The sequence below is a fragment of the Chrysemys picta genome, chromosome 2 (genome assembly GCF_011386835.1).
Source record: "Chrysemys picta bellii isolate R12L10 chromosome 2, ASM1138683v2, whole genome shotgun sequence".
In the NCBI taxonomy this organism is placed as follows: Eukaryota; Metazoa; Chordata; order Testudines; family Emydidae; genus Chrysemys; species Chrysemys picta.
In genome coordinates, this window is record NC_088792.1 from 3,379,490 (window position 1) to 3,396,771 (window position 17,282).

The 17,282-nt window shown below is 52.3% G+C and overlaps 1 protein-coding gene across 6 annotated transcripts in view; it reads left to right on the top strand.

The window, feature by feature from the left end:
- The first annotated feature begins 3,828 nt into the window (after nucleotides 1–3,828).
- LOC101940465 (zinc finger protein 777-like) overlaps nucleotides 3,829–17,282 on the top strand; it is a 32,448-nt gene continuing 18,994 nt past the window's right edge. The window contains exons 1-7 of one of the 6 annotated variants that reach the window (XM_065586564.1): nucleotides 4,288–4,421; nucleotides 5,385–5,780; nucleotides 6,253–6,379; nucleotides 7,145–7,258; nucleotides 11,345–11,473; nucleotides 11,591–11,722; nucleotides 12,862–14,486. In XM_065586564.1, coding sequence (XP_065442636.1) covers nucleotides 4,290–4,421; nucleotides 5,385–5,780; nucleotides 6,253–6,379; nucleotides 7,145–7,258; nucleotides 11,345–11,473; nucleotides 11,591–11,722; nucleotides 12,862–13,880 — 2,049 coding nt within the window. In that variant the 5' untranslated portion in view covers nucleotides 4,288–4,289 and the 3' untranslated portion in view covers nucleotides 13,881–14,486. Of the gene's footprint in view, nucleotides 4,422–4,477; nucleotides 4,983–5,384; nucleotides 5,781–6,252; nucleotides 6,380–7,144; nucleotides 7,259–11,344; nucleotides 11,474–11,590; nucleotides 11,723–12,861; nucleotides 14,487–17,282 lie in introns of those variants that run through there. The other 5 variants (XM_065586566.1, XM_065586567.1, XM_065586568.1 and 2 more) reach the window with 5 other exon arrangements.

Here is a 17,282-nt window from a genome sequence, read left to right on the forward strand (position 1 = left end):
ACACTAGCAATAGGCAAAATACAAGCACCAGAATTGTCTGGTCTCTGGGATTTTGCTAAGACACTAACTGTATGCAACTTAGTTACAGTGTCATTCTCCCCAGCAGACACAGACTTAGGACCATTCCCTTCCTGGGCTTTAGTTGAATTCAGAACCAACTTTGAGACAACTGCACTATTCTCAACCATCACAGGCTGAAAGGCACCTTCTGTCTGCTCCACAGACAAAGAAGAGCTGGAGACACCTTTTTTACCAGACACATAGCTCGGGATTTCATTTCCCTTGTCCCAGCACACAGGGCTGTTCACAGACAACTGCTTGGAGACTGAGGTAGCTTCCTCCATAGGCAAGTCAATACCCCTGGCAGACACAGGCACATTTCCTTCACTGTCACTATTCTCCACACAGGAAACAGGTAAGGTATAGGGACATTCATCTTCCCCTCTCCCTGCCTTCCCAAACTGCTGACTAGACAAAGCCATCAGCTCACAAGGCCGCCTTGGCTCCTCCAAACTTTTCCTGCCTTCCTCTCCTTTGTCCCAGCCCACAGGGCTGATTACAGACAAAGACTGGGAGAGTGGGGCAGCTTCCTTACCAGGCACCTTGCCACTCCCAGCAGATAAACTGCTCTTTTTACTACACTGAGCCACTGCCAGCAAATCACAGTTACCCTTTTCAGATTCACTTTTACAAGCTGTACTAGCCACCAAAGCATCACCCATCAAAAATCCACCCTTTCCTTCCTCAGTTAGGGCTTCCACCTGACCATCCTCTTTAGTCTGCTCCAGAGAAACATTTTCCTGCCCAATAAGATTTTGCTGCTCTTGATTCAACTCCAGATTCACTTCTGAGACACTAGACCGACATTCAGAAACTTCATTTACCGACAAATAGCTCTTCTCAGACAAACCTTTGGAGCAACCCTCCCCAGGCAAATCATTGCCCACAATAGACACAGGTTTAAGATCATTCCTGTCCTGTGACTGACCACCTGGACTGAACAAAGCTTTAACATTTTCCCCAATCAAAAGATCCTTAGGCAATAACTTCCTTACCCCAGCTATAACCTCATGCTTAGCACCATTCCATTCAAGGTGGATTCTGGCTAAAGGCACACGGACAGTAAACTCATAGAGGACTACAACATTCACACTCTGATTTGGTAAATAATCTTCCTCTTTGACAAGATCTGCTTTAACAAGAGTGATGTTAGAAGCCATCATTTGCCCTACACAGCTTTTACCATTGACTTTTACATTCTCTGTGAATCTTTCATTACCACTCCCATACAGAGCATTGGTACCAGTTATGGAGTCACCCTTTACTGAACACACAGTAAAAGCATTTACATAAAAGGTGGCAGAATTGGGGTACATTTGGTTACACCCAGACAACTGCTCAGAGTTATACAACATACCAACATTGTTATAAACCGGACTTTCAAGAGGATACAATTTCTGCTTTTCTTCCCTTGCTTTTCTGACTTGGAGCTGAAATCTTTGCACTTTTGCCTCAGCTTCTAGTTCCTGCAATCGAATTTCTGCCAGTCTTTGTTCATGTTCAAGTTGAAGTTTACTTGCTGCCTTTTGCTTTTCAATTGCTTCTGCCTTCTGATCACTGGCCATTAACAGCTCTCTCAGTTCTTGATTTGTAGCTTTCTTTCTAAAGCTTATCCCCTTTTCTGAACACAAATCTTTCAGGGCTTTTTTGTCAAGTCCCTCATATGCTCTTTGCTCACCCATTGCAACTGCTCTTTAACCAACCAAACTCTCAATCCCAAAATTCAAATTTGGATAGCGTGGGGTTCTGATCCAAAGCTTAATTGACCTGGTTCTGTGGATCCAAGCACGACTACGCCACTGTGACAATGCGGTTCTGGCGGAACCCAACTGAGAGTGCCAACTCAGGACAAATTGCTCAAATAGGGCAGTTACAGCCCAAGGCTGGGGTTTTTTCCACCTCTAAGGCAAACCAAACCAGCCAGACTAAGAGGACTTCAGTCTCACCCCACTGGCTAACCGCAAGTCTCACAAGCAATCTCCTTAGACACTCCAGTTTCCCAGTATTACCACCAGTACCACTCGTTATGGGGACAAATGGTTATGAAAACCAATACCCCAGTAAAAGAAAAAGGTTCTCCTGATCCCAAAGGACCAAGCCCCAGACCCAGGTCAATATACAAATCAGATCTTACCCACAAATCACGCTGTTGCCAATCCTTTAGAATCTAAAATCTAAAGGTTTATTCATAAAAGGAAAAAGATAGAGATGAGAGTTAGAATTGGTTAAATGGGATCAATTACATACAGTAATGGCAAAGTTCTTGGTTCAGGCTTGCAGCAGCGATGGAATAAACTGCAGGTTCAAATCAAGTCTCTGGAATACATCCCCCGCTGGGATGGGTCCTCAGTCCTTTGTTCAGAGCTTCAGCTTGTAGCAAAGTTCCTCCAGAGGTATGAAGCAGGATTGAAGACCAGATGGAGATGAGGCATCAGCCTTATATAGTCTTTTCCAGGTGTAAGAACACCTCTTTGTTCTTACTGTGGAAAATTACAGCAACATGGAGTCTGGAGTCACATGGGCCAGTCCCTGCATACTTTGCTGAGTTACAAGGCGTATCTGCCTTCTCTCAATGGGTCCATTGTATAGCTGATGGTCCTTAATGGGCCATCAAGCAGGCTAGGCAGAGCTAACACCAGTTTGTCTGGGATGTCACCCAGCAGCATAGCATAAGTTTGAAATACAGACAGTATAGAGCCAATATTCATAACTTCAACTACAAAAGTGATACACACATATAGACAGCATAATCATAACCAGTAAACCATAACCTTGTCTTAGACACCCCATTTGACCCCCTTTATACAAGATTTGCGTGCCACTACAGGACCTTGGTTGCAACAATGATCTATATGGTCCCAGATTATATCAATAACGTCACACTAGCCCATAGCAGTGTGTTTTGTGTTGTCACTGCATAGCTACGCAGCATCACAATCTAGGCTCTTGCAGGCAGCTGGGCAAACTAGGCCTTGTTTTAGTGTCCACAAGTGAGCTCGGCACTTCCCCGGATAGACAGGTGTCTGCCTCCCAGGAGCGTACAGTGGTGGACTTGGTAGACAAGTGAGGCTCTAACATCCAGTGAATATGTAAGTAAATAAGGAAGTGTTATTTACTCCTTCCCATAACACAAGAACTAGGGGTCACCAAATGAAATGAACAGGCAGCAGGTTTAAAACAAAAGGAAGTATTTTTTCACACAATGCACAGTCAGCCTGTGGAACTCCTTGCCAGAGGATATTGTGAAGGCCACGACTATAACAGTTCAAAATAGAACTAGATAAGTTCATGGAGGACAGGTCCATCAATGGCTATTAGTCCAGATGCTCGGGGGGGAACCCCACGCTCTGGGTGCCCCTAAACCTCTGATTGCCGGAAGCGGGGCGTGGAGGGCAGGGGAGGGATCCCTGGAGAATTGCCCGGGTCTGGTCAGTCCCTCGGAAGCAGCTGGCCTGGCCCCAGTCAGACCGGGCCCTACGGCCCCTAGGTCTGACCGGGTGGGGTGCGGGGGGCTGGGTTCCCAGCTCGCTGGGCTGACGAGGCAGCGGGAGCCCAGGAGCGGGGCTGCCCCGCGGGAGTTCCCCCCTCCGGCCCCGGGGGCTTCTGCTGCAGCCCCGCGGGGTCCGCACCAGGGGCAGAGGCGGCCGGGCCGGGGCGGCTGCTGAACCTACCGGCTTCCAGCCACTGAGCCCCGCTGCGGGGTTTGTCACAGCCGAGAACGAGCCGCGCTCAGGGCGGGGACTGGCCCCGGCCCGGCCTGCCACCGCCAGGGGCCGCTGCCGCCCCGCTCCGCTCCTCCCCGCTGCTCCCGGGCCCCGGCAGCCAGGCCGCGGCTCCCTCCCTCCCGGCGGCGCTCGCTCTGCTCCGCCCGGCAGCGGGGCAGGTGTAGCCCCACAAAATGCTCCCCTCCCCTTTTGCTACTGGGAGCGGTTTCTGCCACGCAGGGTAGCAGTTTGGTAAACTGTTTGTTAAATTGCTACCGCCTGTCCATGGGGTTGCGAATCAGGAGGGGATGGGGTATGTGGACAGCCCCCCCGCTGCGATTTGCCCCCCTTAATCCTTTTAAACCCCCCCAAAGAGGAGGTAGCAAATCGTTAGCAGAAGTAAGGGCAGAGAGAGGGCAGTGGCTACAACGAAGGTTACTGAGCATGCTCAGTTCGACTGAGCATGCTCAGTACACCCAAAGTAGCAAAACGGGAGCGGGAGCATTTTGTGGGGCTACACCGGCCATGGCGAGGCGAGGCGAGGCGGCGCCGGGACTCTGCCCAGCCCGGAGCGGGAGCGGAGCTCGGCCGGGCCGGGCCGGGCCCGCTGGAGAAGCCCCGCCCGGGGGGGCCATGGCCGAGCGGGCCGCTGCCCAGGTAAGGGCCCGGCGGGCGGGGGAGCCTCGGGCCCCGGGAGCTTCTCCCCGCCCGGCCTGGGCCCCGGGAGCCGGGCCGCGGGGAGCGCGGGGCTGCCCGGCCGGGCGGGGGGTGGCTCCGGGGCGGGGCGATCCCGGCCCGTGTCTCCTCCCCGGGGTTTGCCGCACGCTGCGGTCACCTCCGGGTTAGCGGGGAATTAACTCGGCAGCCGGGACTGCTCGCGGCCCGAGCCCCCGGGGCAGGAGCGTGGGGACCCGGCCCGTGTCCGAGCAGAGGCCGGGGCCTGGCGCTGGTCCGGGTGCCAGCGTGCCCGGCCCCGTGCGGGGCACAGAGCGACCCCTCGGACAGCTAAACCCCAGCCGGCGGTCGTGGGGCTCCTTGGGGCTAGCCAGCCAGCCGGGGGAGGTCAGAGCTCTTACTGGACCAGCGAGACTCTCTCCTGGCACTACCCGGCATCCCACGAGGTGGGTTGTGCCCACTGGAGTTGGAAGGTGCTTGGACCCTGGTTGCTGCTAATGCCGGGATCTAAAAAATGCGGCCACCCACTTAATAGAATTGCAGGTAACGGGGCCATAATAAACCCCTTGAGTCTTGTGGTCAGACCCTGCCCTGCGTCACGCTGGATGTCACTGGACAAGGTCTGTGATCCCACCTGAAGCCTGTGATGAAAAGATCAGTGGATCTGTGACTGCCGCACTGGAGTGCGAGCCTGTCCTTTGAAACCTGGGAAGTGCCGAGCGACATGGAGCGTGGGAGCCGCTCTGCATTGTGCCGAGGGTGACCAGATAGAAAGTGTGAAAAATCGGGACGGGGGGGGGGTAACAGGCGCCTATATAAGAAAACCCCCCGAATATCAGGACTACCCGTATAAAATTGGGACATCTGGTCACCGTAATTTTGCCTCTGTAGCTAGATCAGGGTATGCTCTCTGGCTCAGTTTTCACTTGCTGTCCTTGCAAACAGGTTCTGGAACCGGACTTGGAGCAACAGGGTGTGGTGCCTTTACAACCCCTTTCCGTCCCGCAACAAACGGTGAGAGAAACCCAGCTGGGCACAGCAGCGATTTCCCTGGCTGTAATGACTTCAGTCCAAGCCGTGGAGAGGAAGGTGGAGGCTCACCTCACACGGTGGCTGAACCTGGAGGGGAGAACGGGGATGACTGAGAAGAAACTCATAGACTGTGAGAAGACAATGGTGGAGTTTGGGAACCAGCTGGAGAGTAAATGGGCCGTGCTGGAGACTCTGATCCAGGAGAATAATCTGCTGCAGAGGAGGCTGGAGAACATGGAGAACCTGCTGAAGAACAGGAACTTCTGGATCCTGAGACTCCCCCCAGGCACTAAGGGGCAGGTCCCCCAGGTAACAGTGTCCCAGCTGCAGAGGGATGCGAGCAAAATATAACAGAGAATTATCAGATGGTCTTGTTCATTCACCGTGCTGTGAATTCTTGGGACCACTTTGGGATGCCCCAGGAGCCACGGCACTATAGGTGCAAATTCAAGAAGGAAGTGGCTGGTAGAGGGATGGGTGATGTATGTGGCCCCAGCACATACACAGCGAGGCTTGTCAGCAGCCTGCAGAGGGATGAAGTTTTAAGGATCAGCAGTGCAGGTGTCCCCTGGAGGTGGGGAGGTCCTGAATTCCTTTTAAGGTACAGGGACGGAAGAAAGGCTGCCTTGCCTTGTCCAGAGGGATCGTGACTGCCTGTGGTGACAATGGGGCTGGGGGGTGTTTGTGCTCCTTGTCTCATAACTAATAAAAGATGTCAGGAGCTGTTAACAGGATGGTACAAAAGCAGCAGGCACTGAGCATGCAACATGTGTGATTTCAGGTGCCGGTGACGTTCGATGACGTCTCCGTGTATTTCAACGAGCAGGAGTGGGGGAGCTTAGATGAATGGCAGAAGGAGCTTTACAAGAACGTGATGAAGGGGAATTATGAGACTTTGATCTCGCTGGGTAAGGATCTTTTTTCCCTCCTTTGTTAGAAGCGGTAAGTTGTGCGCAGTTCGTGGGCTGGAATCCAGCTTGGAGTTATCCTCCACTTACGCTCCACTTACGGGGGGAGGGATAGCTCAGTGGTTTGAGCATTGGCCTGCTAAACCATGGGTTGTGAGTTCAATCCTTGAGGGGGGCCATTTAGGGAACTGGGGTAAAAATCTGTCTGGGGATTGGTCCTGCTCTGAGCTGGGGGTTGGACTAGATACCGCCTGAGGTCCCTTCCAACCCTGATATTCTATGATTCTACACTGCATTTTGCTAGGTCAGCAATTGTAGCTCTCGAAGATTTTCTGAAAGTTCAACTCCGTGCATCCTCCCCTAGGAACAGAGAGTGAAAGTTACCCAGTGGTGGCTTGAGCTCTCCGTGTGCTGTGCTTTCTCCCGCTGGATAATAACTGCATTTATCTGCCCGAGTCGTCTTTACAGAAATCGATGATGTCCACGTCTGACTTCTCTTGGTTCTTATACACGCTCCGTCGCTGTAGGTAGCACCCATGTGCCTTATCCTCACAAACCCCCGTAAGGCAGGGCAGTAGCGGCACCATTTTATGGATGGGGAATTGAGATTCAGAGAGATGAAGAGCCACATTTTTAAATGCTCAGCCCCCACCACCGGGGCCAGATTTTGAAAAGAGCCGTGCTCCCACCATTCTGTGCTCTTTGGAAAATCCGCAATTCTTTGTAACGTCCTGTTCCCTGCTGTCATTCTTGTCTTTGAAATAGATTATGCCATTTCCAAGCCTGACATCTTAGCCCGTATTGAACAAGGGGAAGAACCCTGTGTCCGGGATCAGCAGGACTCAGAGAGAGTAGAAATCCCTGTGGAGCCTTGCACAGGTGAGTGCTGCTGCTGCTTCAGTTAGCGTCCCTCTGGGTGCTCCGCTGTCGGTGTAGCTGCGCCTCTCATTGGAGAATTTACGTAGCAGTGTCTGTTCGGCCGCACATGCGCCCTCCCCCTTGTGGTCTGCCTCGAGGTTATCTAGTGCTGCACAGGCGACCGCCCTCTGCTATCGCCCTTAGCCCAGGAACGGAACAAGTCGTTTTCAGTTTTTAGTTCTTAGCATTTCTGTTAGCATTTGTAGTGCCTAGAGAGCCGCAGGGTATCTTATTTGTTTGATTCTTAAAAAAAAAAAAAAAAGAAAATCCTGTGTCGATCCATTTCCCAAGGGGTCCTCGAACCCTGCTCCGCCCCAGGCCCCGTCCCCACTCCACCTCTTCCCCTAGGCCATGCCCCACCCTGCCTTTTCCATTCCACCCCCAGCCTCACTCTACCTCTTCCTGCCCCTCCTCCTTCCCCTTGCCCCCTGCGCCTCCTGCTCACCTCGGCAGATAGGAGGTGCTGGGGGGAGGAGAAGGAGCTGACTGGTGGTGCCTGCCAGGGGGTGCTGAGCACCCAATATTTTTTTCCGTGGGTGCTCCAGCCCCAGAGCATCCAAAAAGTGGGCGCCTAAGTAGGGGCATGACCGTTTCCTGCCCTGCTTTAAAAGGGGCCTCTCCTGCAGGGAGGCATTGCCAGTGATGGACGGACGCTTGTTGTGTCCCGTGTCTTTCGGAGAGGCATGTATTCCGCGGAAGTGCATCTTCTGCCAGCAGCTGAAGGCTAGATCCCGAAAGAACCGGCAACAAAACTTGAAAATCCTTCCCTTGGAGGGTGCTCTTAAACTGGCGTCTGACCCTGGTCCCGAATCCTCTCCAGGATGAAGGTCGTCTCCAGAGAGGGAGAACCGCAGAGAAAGTCGGCTGACTGCCCCTCCAAAGTCTCTAGAAAAAAGCCCTCAAACCGAGCTCTAGACCAGCCAAAGGGGATCCCCAGTGTGTTCGGTCACTTCGACACCAATGACTCCAAAGTGTGGCACCAAGAGCTCCATATGCCTTGGGACCCACGTCATGCCAAGGGACCCACGGGGCCCAGGCTGGGGAACGGGCACCACTGTCGGTACCGTCTCTACAAAATCGGTGCCAACAAAAAGATCCTTAGCATGGAGCACTTCAAAGCAGCTCCGTCGGAACGAGCCGCACATAAAAGGTCATCGTTACCAATGAGTCAGCATCAAAAACAGTCCCTGACAGCATCGACCACAGTGGTACCACCAGAGTTCTGCTTCTCTAGGGACCTTATGGTTATGGAGGAACCAGAGTCCCCACTACTCAGTCCCCAGGCTCCAGCACCGAGCCCATCTCGGTCCCCAGAACCACCATCGGCACCGGGGCGTTCACCTCCAGCACCCTTATCAGCCCCACCCTACTCCAGGAGGACCTCTTGTCTCTGGTCTTACGTCACAACCTTCCATTACAGCATCTGAGACCTACACAGCTGCACCCAGGCTCAGATCCCCAATCTTCCTGGTATGGTCACCCGTGGGTAGTGTCACCATGCCCTTTCCCCCTCAGTGGCCTTACTGGGATCCACGCGCAGCCTAGGGGGCCCCACGCCTCTCGGGGATCTAGAATCCCCCATAGAGAGTCCACCAGACGATCCCCTCTGGCCTCTGTATCCAGAGCCCCGGAGGCTTGGGAAGAAACTTTCAAGCAACAGGAGGCCAGACTAGAGGTGAAAACCACTCCACCGATGAACATCTCCTCCTCACCTGATGAGGTGGTGAGGCCCCTCCTCCATCATTAGCTGATGATTTTAAGCTTTTCCAAGAGTGTGGCTGAGGCTCTGCAAACTCCCTTCAAGGAAGTGAAAGACTCACACCACAAATTGTGGACATACTGCACGCCTCTTCCTCTTCCAGAATTGCCCTCCCAGTCAATGAGGTACTTTTAGACCCTGCCAAGGCCATCTGGCAGACGCGCCTCTATTGCACCAACCTGCAAGAGGGCAGACAAAAAATATTACATGCCCCTAAGGAGGTAGATTAGGCAGACTAGATTAGACCTGTTTGCCTACATAGGAGCCAAGGAGTGGAATGCTTAAAGGGGACTGTGTTTGGCTTCTTGTTAACCAGTGTGGTGCTACAAAAGCTCGTTTGATATTGGTTTGGTGGCTCTATTATAGAATAAACCACCAGTTCTGGGGGATTACGGGCCCTGTTTCTTGCAGTTTGCCCTGAGTGTGGCATTCTTAGAGTGGCTCATCCGGGCACCCGGTCACAGCTTCCAAAGTTGGTGCAATTCCAAACAAGTGGCTCCCACATCTTCCTCCCTCTCTTTGATCCTAGATTCTGGTCTAGGTCTCAGAAGGTCTGGTCTCTCTATTAGCTCGCAGTTAAAGTACATCTAGTGGCCATAGCAGCTTTTCACCATCAGGTGGACGGACACTCAGTATTCGCCCATCCAGCAACACGCAGATTCCTCACGAGCATGAGAAACCTCTTCCCACAGGTCAGATCACCCACTCCAACGTGGGACCTCAGCTTGGTCCTGAAAACTTTAACTAGAACACCCTTTGAACCCATGGCCACGTGCTCCCTCCTACGCCGGTCCATGAAGACAGCATTCCTTGTGGCCATTACCTCAGCACGGCGGATGTGGAAATAGCAGTGTTGTTGGTGCACCCGCTCTTCACGGTCTTCTTTAAGGACAAAGTCACCCCGAGGCCACGTCTCACGCTCCTATCCAAGGTAACCTCATCCTTTCATATGAACCAACTAATTCACTTCCCCGCCTGTTTTTCAAAACCTCCCTGTGACAATAGAGAGGCGATACTGCATATGCTGGCTGTTAGGAGAGCCCTCGCATTTTATTTGGACAGGACTAAGGACTTTAGGAAGTCTGCTAAACTCTTCCTTTCATTCGCAGAAAGATCCAGAGGCACCACAATATCAGCTCAAAGACTCTTGAAATGGGTCTGCGGTTGCACTAACCACAGTTACCATGTGCGTTACCTGCTGCCCCGCCAGGAAGCCGCAAGCACTCCACGAGAGCCGTTTCTACCTCAGTCACGTTTCTTAAAGACGTCCCGTCTCAGAAATCTGCAACGCAGCAACCTGGGCCTCTGCCCGTGCTTTCGCAGAACACTGCACAATTACTCGGGACTCAGCCTCTCATGCCATCTTTGGCTTCTCCTTACTATCGGCAGTAACAGACTCCACCCCGAAGCCCCAGCCTGCCATGGGGGATACCGCTGGGAAGTCGCTACAGTGGAGCACCCATAGGGACAGCACTCAAAGAAGAAGAGGACGTTACTCACCTTGTGCAGTAATGATCGTTTTTTGAGATGTGTGACCCTATGGGTGTTCCACCACCCACCCTCCTCCCCCGACTTCGGAGTTCTCGACAAGGGGCTCTGCAGTAGAGAAGGGATGGAGGGTGGTTCATCCGCGCAGCGCTAGATGGCCCCCAGGCAGGCCACGAGGGAGGGAGAGTGCATGTGCAGGCCGAACAAACGCTGCTACCTAGATTCTCTGATTAGAGGCGCAGGGGCCCAGATCCACCTACAGTGGAACATCCATAGGCATCCTACTCGGAGAACCATTGTTATTGCACAAAGTGAGTAACTTCCTCTTTAATCTGAAGCTCTAAATCCTTCGAAATCGGTCATTCTTTCTATGCCAGGATCCCTCTTGCCGCCTAACCGCGGCCCCTCCGCCATTTAACAATGAAGGAAGGACTGAGGGACTGCGACCAGTTCATGAGCTTCGGGCTGAGAACCCAGGTTCTCAGTCTCAGGGATTGAGATCTGTCACATGGCGAGGTTGTGTTGATGGGATTGGATTTTCACTGCTGTGGGATGACCTAGTGAAAACGGCACTTGTGCTTTTCACGAGGCTGTGACACCACCCGTAACCGATAAAGTATATCCCCCAGTGACTGACTAGTGAGTTGCTTTCCGAAACCGTCTTCCCGTGGAGCTCAAAGTGCTTTGCAGCTGTTAGCGAGGATGAAATCCCCGCGCCCTGCGCAGACGGCCAGCACAAACCCAAGGTGCTGCTTTCAACTCGGTGGCTATCGGTAAAACGACGTAATTCTCTTTCTCAGGGCCGGAATCCCCCATGTTGACAAGTGACGCTCTGTCACAGATCAAACAAGAGGAGGAGCCCCATGTGCAGGATCAAGGTGCTTTGGAGGAAAGTAAAATCCCAACAGACCCACCACACTGCAGCCCAGGTGAGTAACAGACTAACCCCATCAGAAACCGCAAGAGCAAGAAATCCTGTCTTTACGAGTGCCTTCTTGCTGTATGTAATCCAGTGGTAACCAGCACTTGTCATCTCTTCACGGCAGATGTTCCTCATGGCTTCCTACCAGTTCTCACCGACTGCAGGCAGTTAATCCCTCCCATCACCCGTCCTTCCTCCGAGTGTTCGGAGGAGTCAGTGAAGCAGAGCTGGTCTCCTCCTCTTCCCTCTGACGAAGGTATTTGGAGCAAGCAGCGTTTGTGTTTTGTTGCAACTCTTAAGCCACCTCACCAGGTGCCTCAGCCCCAGGCAGCACTAAGCTACTCAGGTGACGGCGTGATGTTCCCATGCCCGTCTCTCTGCCTGAAGGTTTCAGGACGGGCCTTTATGTGACGCAGATGGTCCCAGGGAGTAGAGAAATGCCTGTAAATCCCATTGTCCACCAGAAAGGGTTGTAAAGGGTAAGAAATGCCATGGCGTATGCTGTCCCTGGCTGTTTCTGCTTCAGAGACGGAACAGCTGGTATGTCCATTCTATTCCCCCCCCAGCTGCTCTGATCACACAGGACGGAATGGAGTGCCTTCGGTCCCATTTCTCCCTCGTGATACTCCAGTGATGGGGTCTGATGGTAGGGGGCTGGCCTACTCTTTCAGCCTCGCTTTGAGGTTGTTCAGATCCAGAAACGACTGAACTCAGCTAATGAGCAGAGCTGTTAAAAACAGACAGCTGCTATTCCAACACTGCACTCAAACGGGCCCATTGTTTCTTCTGTAGTTCTCTTGGTGCAGCCAGGTCCAACTCTGCCAGCAGTGTCGTTCCACGTCTGTAATGAGAGAGCTTTGGAACGTGGCTCTTACAATTCATGTGGGGTTGAAACTCATCACTTCAGTTCTCAGCCAGAGAGGAACTTTCAAGTGACTTTGTTAAATCACTGACCAGTCAAACCAGCCTCCATGTCTCGTGCTGTTAACGTCAGGCTATCCATGACAAAACCTCAGACAAGCATAACGGGATAACTCAAGGGTGACTCCAAACCCGTCTTCTCTGAGAGAAACCTGAGGCCGCTTTGGAAGGGGGTTGGTGCGACTCACCCGGGGCAGTGAGCCAGCGTGAGGCCTGTGTGTCACTTAAAGCCCAGACTAGGCCCAGAGGTCAATTTTACTCTGCCAATAGTAGGTCATTTTCTAACCTCTGTAAACACTGAGATGGGAAATGTCTACCTCTTTCTGGACAGCCACTGCCTAGCATCCTGCCAGCGTGCTGGCTGCAGACGGGACCCAGCCCCTGAGATTAGGAATCAGGGAAGTCCAGACCTTTAGGTTTCCTTCATGTCAAGCCGATGGAGTGAATAATCTCTGGATTCTGTTTAATTTCCAGCTGATGAGGGGATTGTGATCAAAACCGAGGTGCAGCAAGTGGAGGATGTGCCGGGGACGTGGCTGGAGAGAGCGAAAGAGGAAGCTGTCCTGGGATCTTGGGAGCGTGTCCAGGACCCTGGGGAGGAACGTCCTGAAAACCAGGAGGTGCCGGGGATGTTGTTGGGAGGATTTGACGAGGAGGATTTCCAGGATCCTGGGGAGGTAACAGCCCGGGAGGTTGCATGCAGCTCAGGAACCTGGCAGAGAAACCACGCAGAGAGCAGGACAATGAACGCCGCTCACTGGGGCGGGGCCCTGATCCACCACCAGAGAAAGAGCACTCGCGAGAGACTGTTTGTGTGCACAGTGTGCGGGAAGAGCTTCAGGCTGAAGATAAATCTCATCATCCACCAGAAGGGCCACGCAAACGAGCTGCTGTACGAGTGCACAAACTGTGGGGAAAGTTTCAGAGCCAAGCAGAAATTTCTGCTGCATCTGCGACACCAGGCAGCTGCGGGGGCCTGCACGCTCTCTGCTCCTCAGGAACGTTCAAGCCAAGCGGCTCCCCCTGAGTCCCAGCCCCGAAGCCAGACGGAAGACGGTTCCAGCGATATCGCCAAACGGGTCAAGAGGCTGGGTCACAAACCGAGTCTGAGCAAATACCAGCCACCTCGTGTGCAAAGGACGTACACGTGCAGGGAATGCATGGAGCACTTCTCCAAGAGGAGGTATCTCGTCGTGCACAAAAGGATGCACGCCGACCGCAGCAAGAGGTCGCTCATACTATGTCCGTACTGCAGCAAGAGCTTCACCCGTCCATCCGACCTCATCCGGCACCAGCGGATCCACACCGGGGAGCGGCCCTACCAGTGTGCCCAGTGTCACAAAACCTTCAACCGGCACCACCACCTCGTGGACCACCAGAAAATCCACACGAAGAGAGAGCGGCCCTATCAATGCAGCGAGTGCGGGAAGACCTACATCCGCCAGCAGCACCTCCTCAAGCACAAGCACAGCCACAGGAAGAAGAAATCGTAAGAGGCGAGAGAGCCGGTCTGCAGGAACACGGTCAGCGGGGCAATCTACAGGCGGGAGATGCTGAATGGCTCAACGGCTTCCAGTCGGAATAGCCACCCCTGGCCTGCCCTCGCTCACAGCCATCCAAGCAAGGGGAGGATCGGTCTTTGATTTGTAACGAGCTACGGCCAATTCACCTGGGAGACACGGGTGTCCGTTGATTTCACCTTATCCTGCTAAGGCAATTAAGGCCAAGCCCTGGTGCGTCAGTGCCGATGGTGAGCACAGGCGTGACAATCCAGGCAGATTTGGTCCTGGATAAGAGGTTACAATAAAGCCACTGCACTGCAGCAGGATGTCACGATCGCAGGAAAACGAACTGGCAGCAAATGAATATTGAAGTGAAAAACTCTGGTTTTTATGGGACAATCCAAATGGATGGAGTGTGGCGACGGGCGGCTCGCGGCAGTGGAGAAGTGACTCCTGTGATCAGCGTTTAATACGTGTCAGTATTTAAACAGATTCCAAAGCCGGACGGGTACATTGGGGTCACCTGCTCTGACCGCCTGTATAACACACACTGGGTGACTTCGGCTGAAATAAAGCATCTCTTTTTTTTACAAAAAATACCCCAGTCTTGATTTAAAATTGTTACTAGCCTGGGAACCTGGGGCTCCACCTTGGGGGCAGGGCTGGGCTGAGAGGGGAGGGCCCGGCTCTCACTGTGCTGTTCACACTGCTGTGAAGCCAGGTGCTAGTTTGCCGGGGCAGGGTCCTGGCCCATGGGTGCTGTTAGGGCTGTGTGTGGTAAAAGCCCCCAGCGGCCCACTGTGGGGGTGGGGGTGTCTGTGCTTCATCCTGCACTCTCTGTCCATTCCAAAGGTGGGGGCTGCAGATGAGGGCTGGAGCCAGTTCGAGAGGCCAATGGGCATGGGGGAGAATAAGCCGGTGGGGGAGGAGGGGAAGACAAGATGACAGAGAAAAGGAAGAACGGGGGGTGGGTGGGGAAAGTAAGACGAGATGGGGACAGAGCAAGAGGAAAGGAAAGTAGTAGAGGGCGGAAGATGACTGACGATAGCAAAGAACTGAAGATTTATTAAGAGCAGGGCTGTGTAGAGATTAGACGAAAGGGGCCAGGCTGGAGGTTTATAAAACAAGGAAGGGGCAGGAGCAGGTGCCTTGGGTGTGTCTGGTCACCCTGATGAAAGAACAGGGAGCTGCTAAGGGAAAGGCAAAGGGAAAGGCAGCCCCTGGGAAAGGGAAATGTTCCTTTACAAAACAGGGGCCTGGTGTAGTGTGGGAAACCTGCTCCCTGTCGGAATGTGCTCCTGCTAGTGTAAAAAAACTGCTACCTGATGTAGCAAATTCCTACAGGTAGCAGTTTGTGCCCTGCACTCTTTTATTGTCCCCGGCACTCATGGCAGGACGAAATATTATCTAGACCATTCCTGACACGTTTGTCCAACCCGCTCTTAAAAGTCTCCACTGATGGAGAGTCCCTTCCCTAGGCAATTTATTCCAGTGCTTAACCACCCTGACAGTTAGGACGTTTTTCCTGATGTCCAAACTAAACCTCCCTTGCTGCAATTTAAGCCCATTGCTTCTTGTCCTATCCTCAGAGGTTAAGGAGAACAATTTTTCTCCCTCTTCCTTTTATGTACTTGAAAATGGTTATCATGTTTCAGTCGTCCCTCATAGGTCATGTTTTCTGACCTTTAATCATGTTTGTTGCTCTTCTCTGGACTTTCTCCAATTTATCCACATCTTTCCTGAAATGTGGTACCCAGAACTGGACACAATACTCCAGTTGAGACCTAATCAACGCGGAGTAGAGCGGAAGAATGACTTCTCGTGTCTTGCTTACGACACTGCTGCTAATACATCCCAGAATGATGTTTGCTTTTTTTGCCCGCGCCACTTCCCGCAGCTCCTATTGGCCAGGAACGGCAAACCACGACCACTGCGAGCTGCAGGCGGCCGTGCAAATGTAAACAAACGGTCTGTCGGCCCGCCAGCAGATTACCCTGACGGGCCGCAGGGTGCCCACTACTGCCGTAGGGTATGTGAAACTGCTATCTGTACAAATGCGCTACCTGTAGCAGCGACAGGTCCTACTTTGCTAGAAACTGCTATCTGATGTAGGTATCAGAGGGGTAGCCGTGTTAGTCTGGATCTGTAAAAAGCAACAGAGGGTCCTGTGAACCACGAAAGCTTATGCTCCAATACATCTGTTAGTTTTAAAGGTGCCACAGGACCCTCTGTTGCTTCTATCTGATAGCCATTTCACACACCCTAGAGTGAGAAACTGCTATCAGTAGGAATTTGCTACCTGTAGCAGGGAGAGGTAGTGAATTGTTACCATTAGCAGTTACTGATACATATGGTTGTTCTTATGTGCTGACTTCTCCTAATTTGCCAAAACTTGACAGTGGTGTGGGATGGAAGCATGAAGTGTTCAGCTTCCAAACGACCCTGCCTGGATTTATGTTAGTGGGATGCGGGACATGTGGAGGAAAATTGAAACTCTAAATTTCCTTAGGGTTCACCTTCAATATACCTCTATGCTGGTGCGATCTCTGACCATTACAGTTCACCAGCTCAGCAGGCAGGCAGAGGCAGCAATGCACTTGTCCTGTTGCCTTGACTGAGAAAGGTTTCTGATCAAAGGGAGTGTAGATTTCAGCAAGAGCAGCTACAATTAATTATTAGTATGGAACAGCTTCTGTATGAAGAGAGATTAAAAAGATGGGGGACTTTCCAGCTTGGACAAGAGACGACTAAGTGAGGGATATGATAGAGGTCTATAAAATCTTGACTGGTGTGGAGAAAATGGAAAGCTCTCTCACATAACACAAGAACTAGGGGTCACCCAATGACATGAATAGGCAGCAGGTTTAAAACAAACGAAAGGAAGTACTTTTTCACACAACCTATGGAACTTTTTGGCAGGGGCTGTTTTAAAGGCCAAAACAAGAACAGGATTAAAAAAAGAACTAGATAAGTTCATGGAGGATAGGTCCATCAATGGCTATTAGCCAGGATGGGCAGGGATGCAACACTATGCTCTGGGAGCCTCTGTTTGGCCGAAGCTGGGAGTGGCCGATAGGGGATGGATCACTCAATAATTGCCCTGTTCTGTTAATTTCCTTTGAAGCACCTGGCATTGGCCACTGTCGGAAGACAGGACACTGGGCTAGATGGACCATTGGTCTGATCCAATATGGCTGTTCTTATGTTCTTATGTAAAAATTAATTATAATATAATACAAATGTTTAGTATAGAAATTCCCAACACCAGCCAAAATTGATCACTTGGGCAACACAGCTCTGTGTGCTGGATGCCTTGGCAGAGTAGGTGAGTTCATGTCAATACCGTCTGGTCCTAAAGCCTTTCCCCCATCCCTGGCTCATCACTGGCTGTCA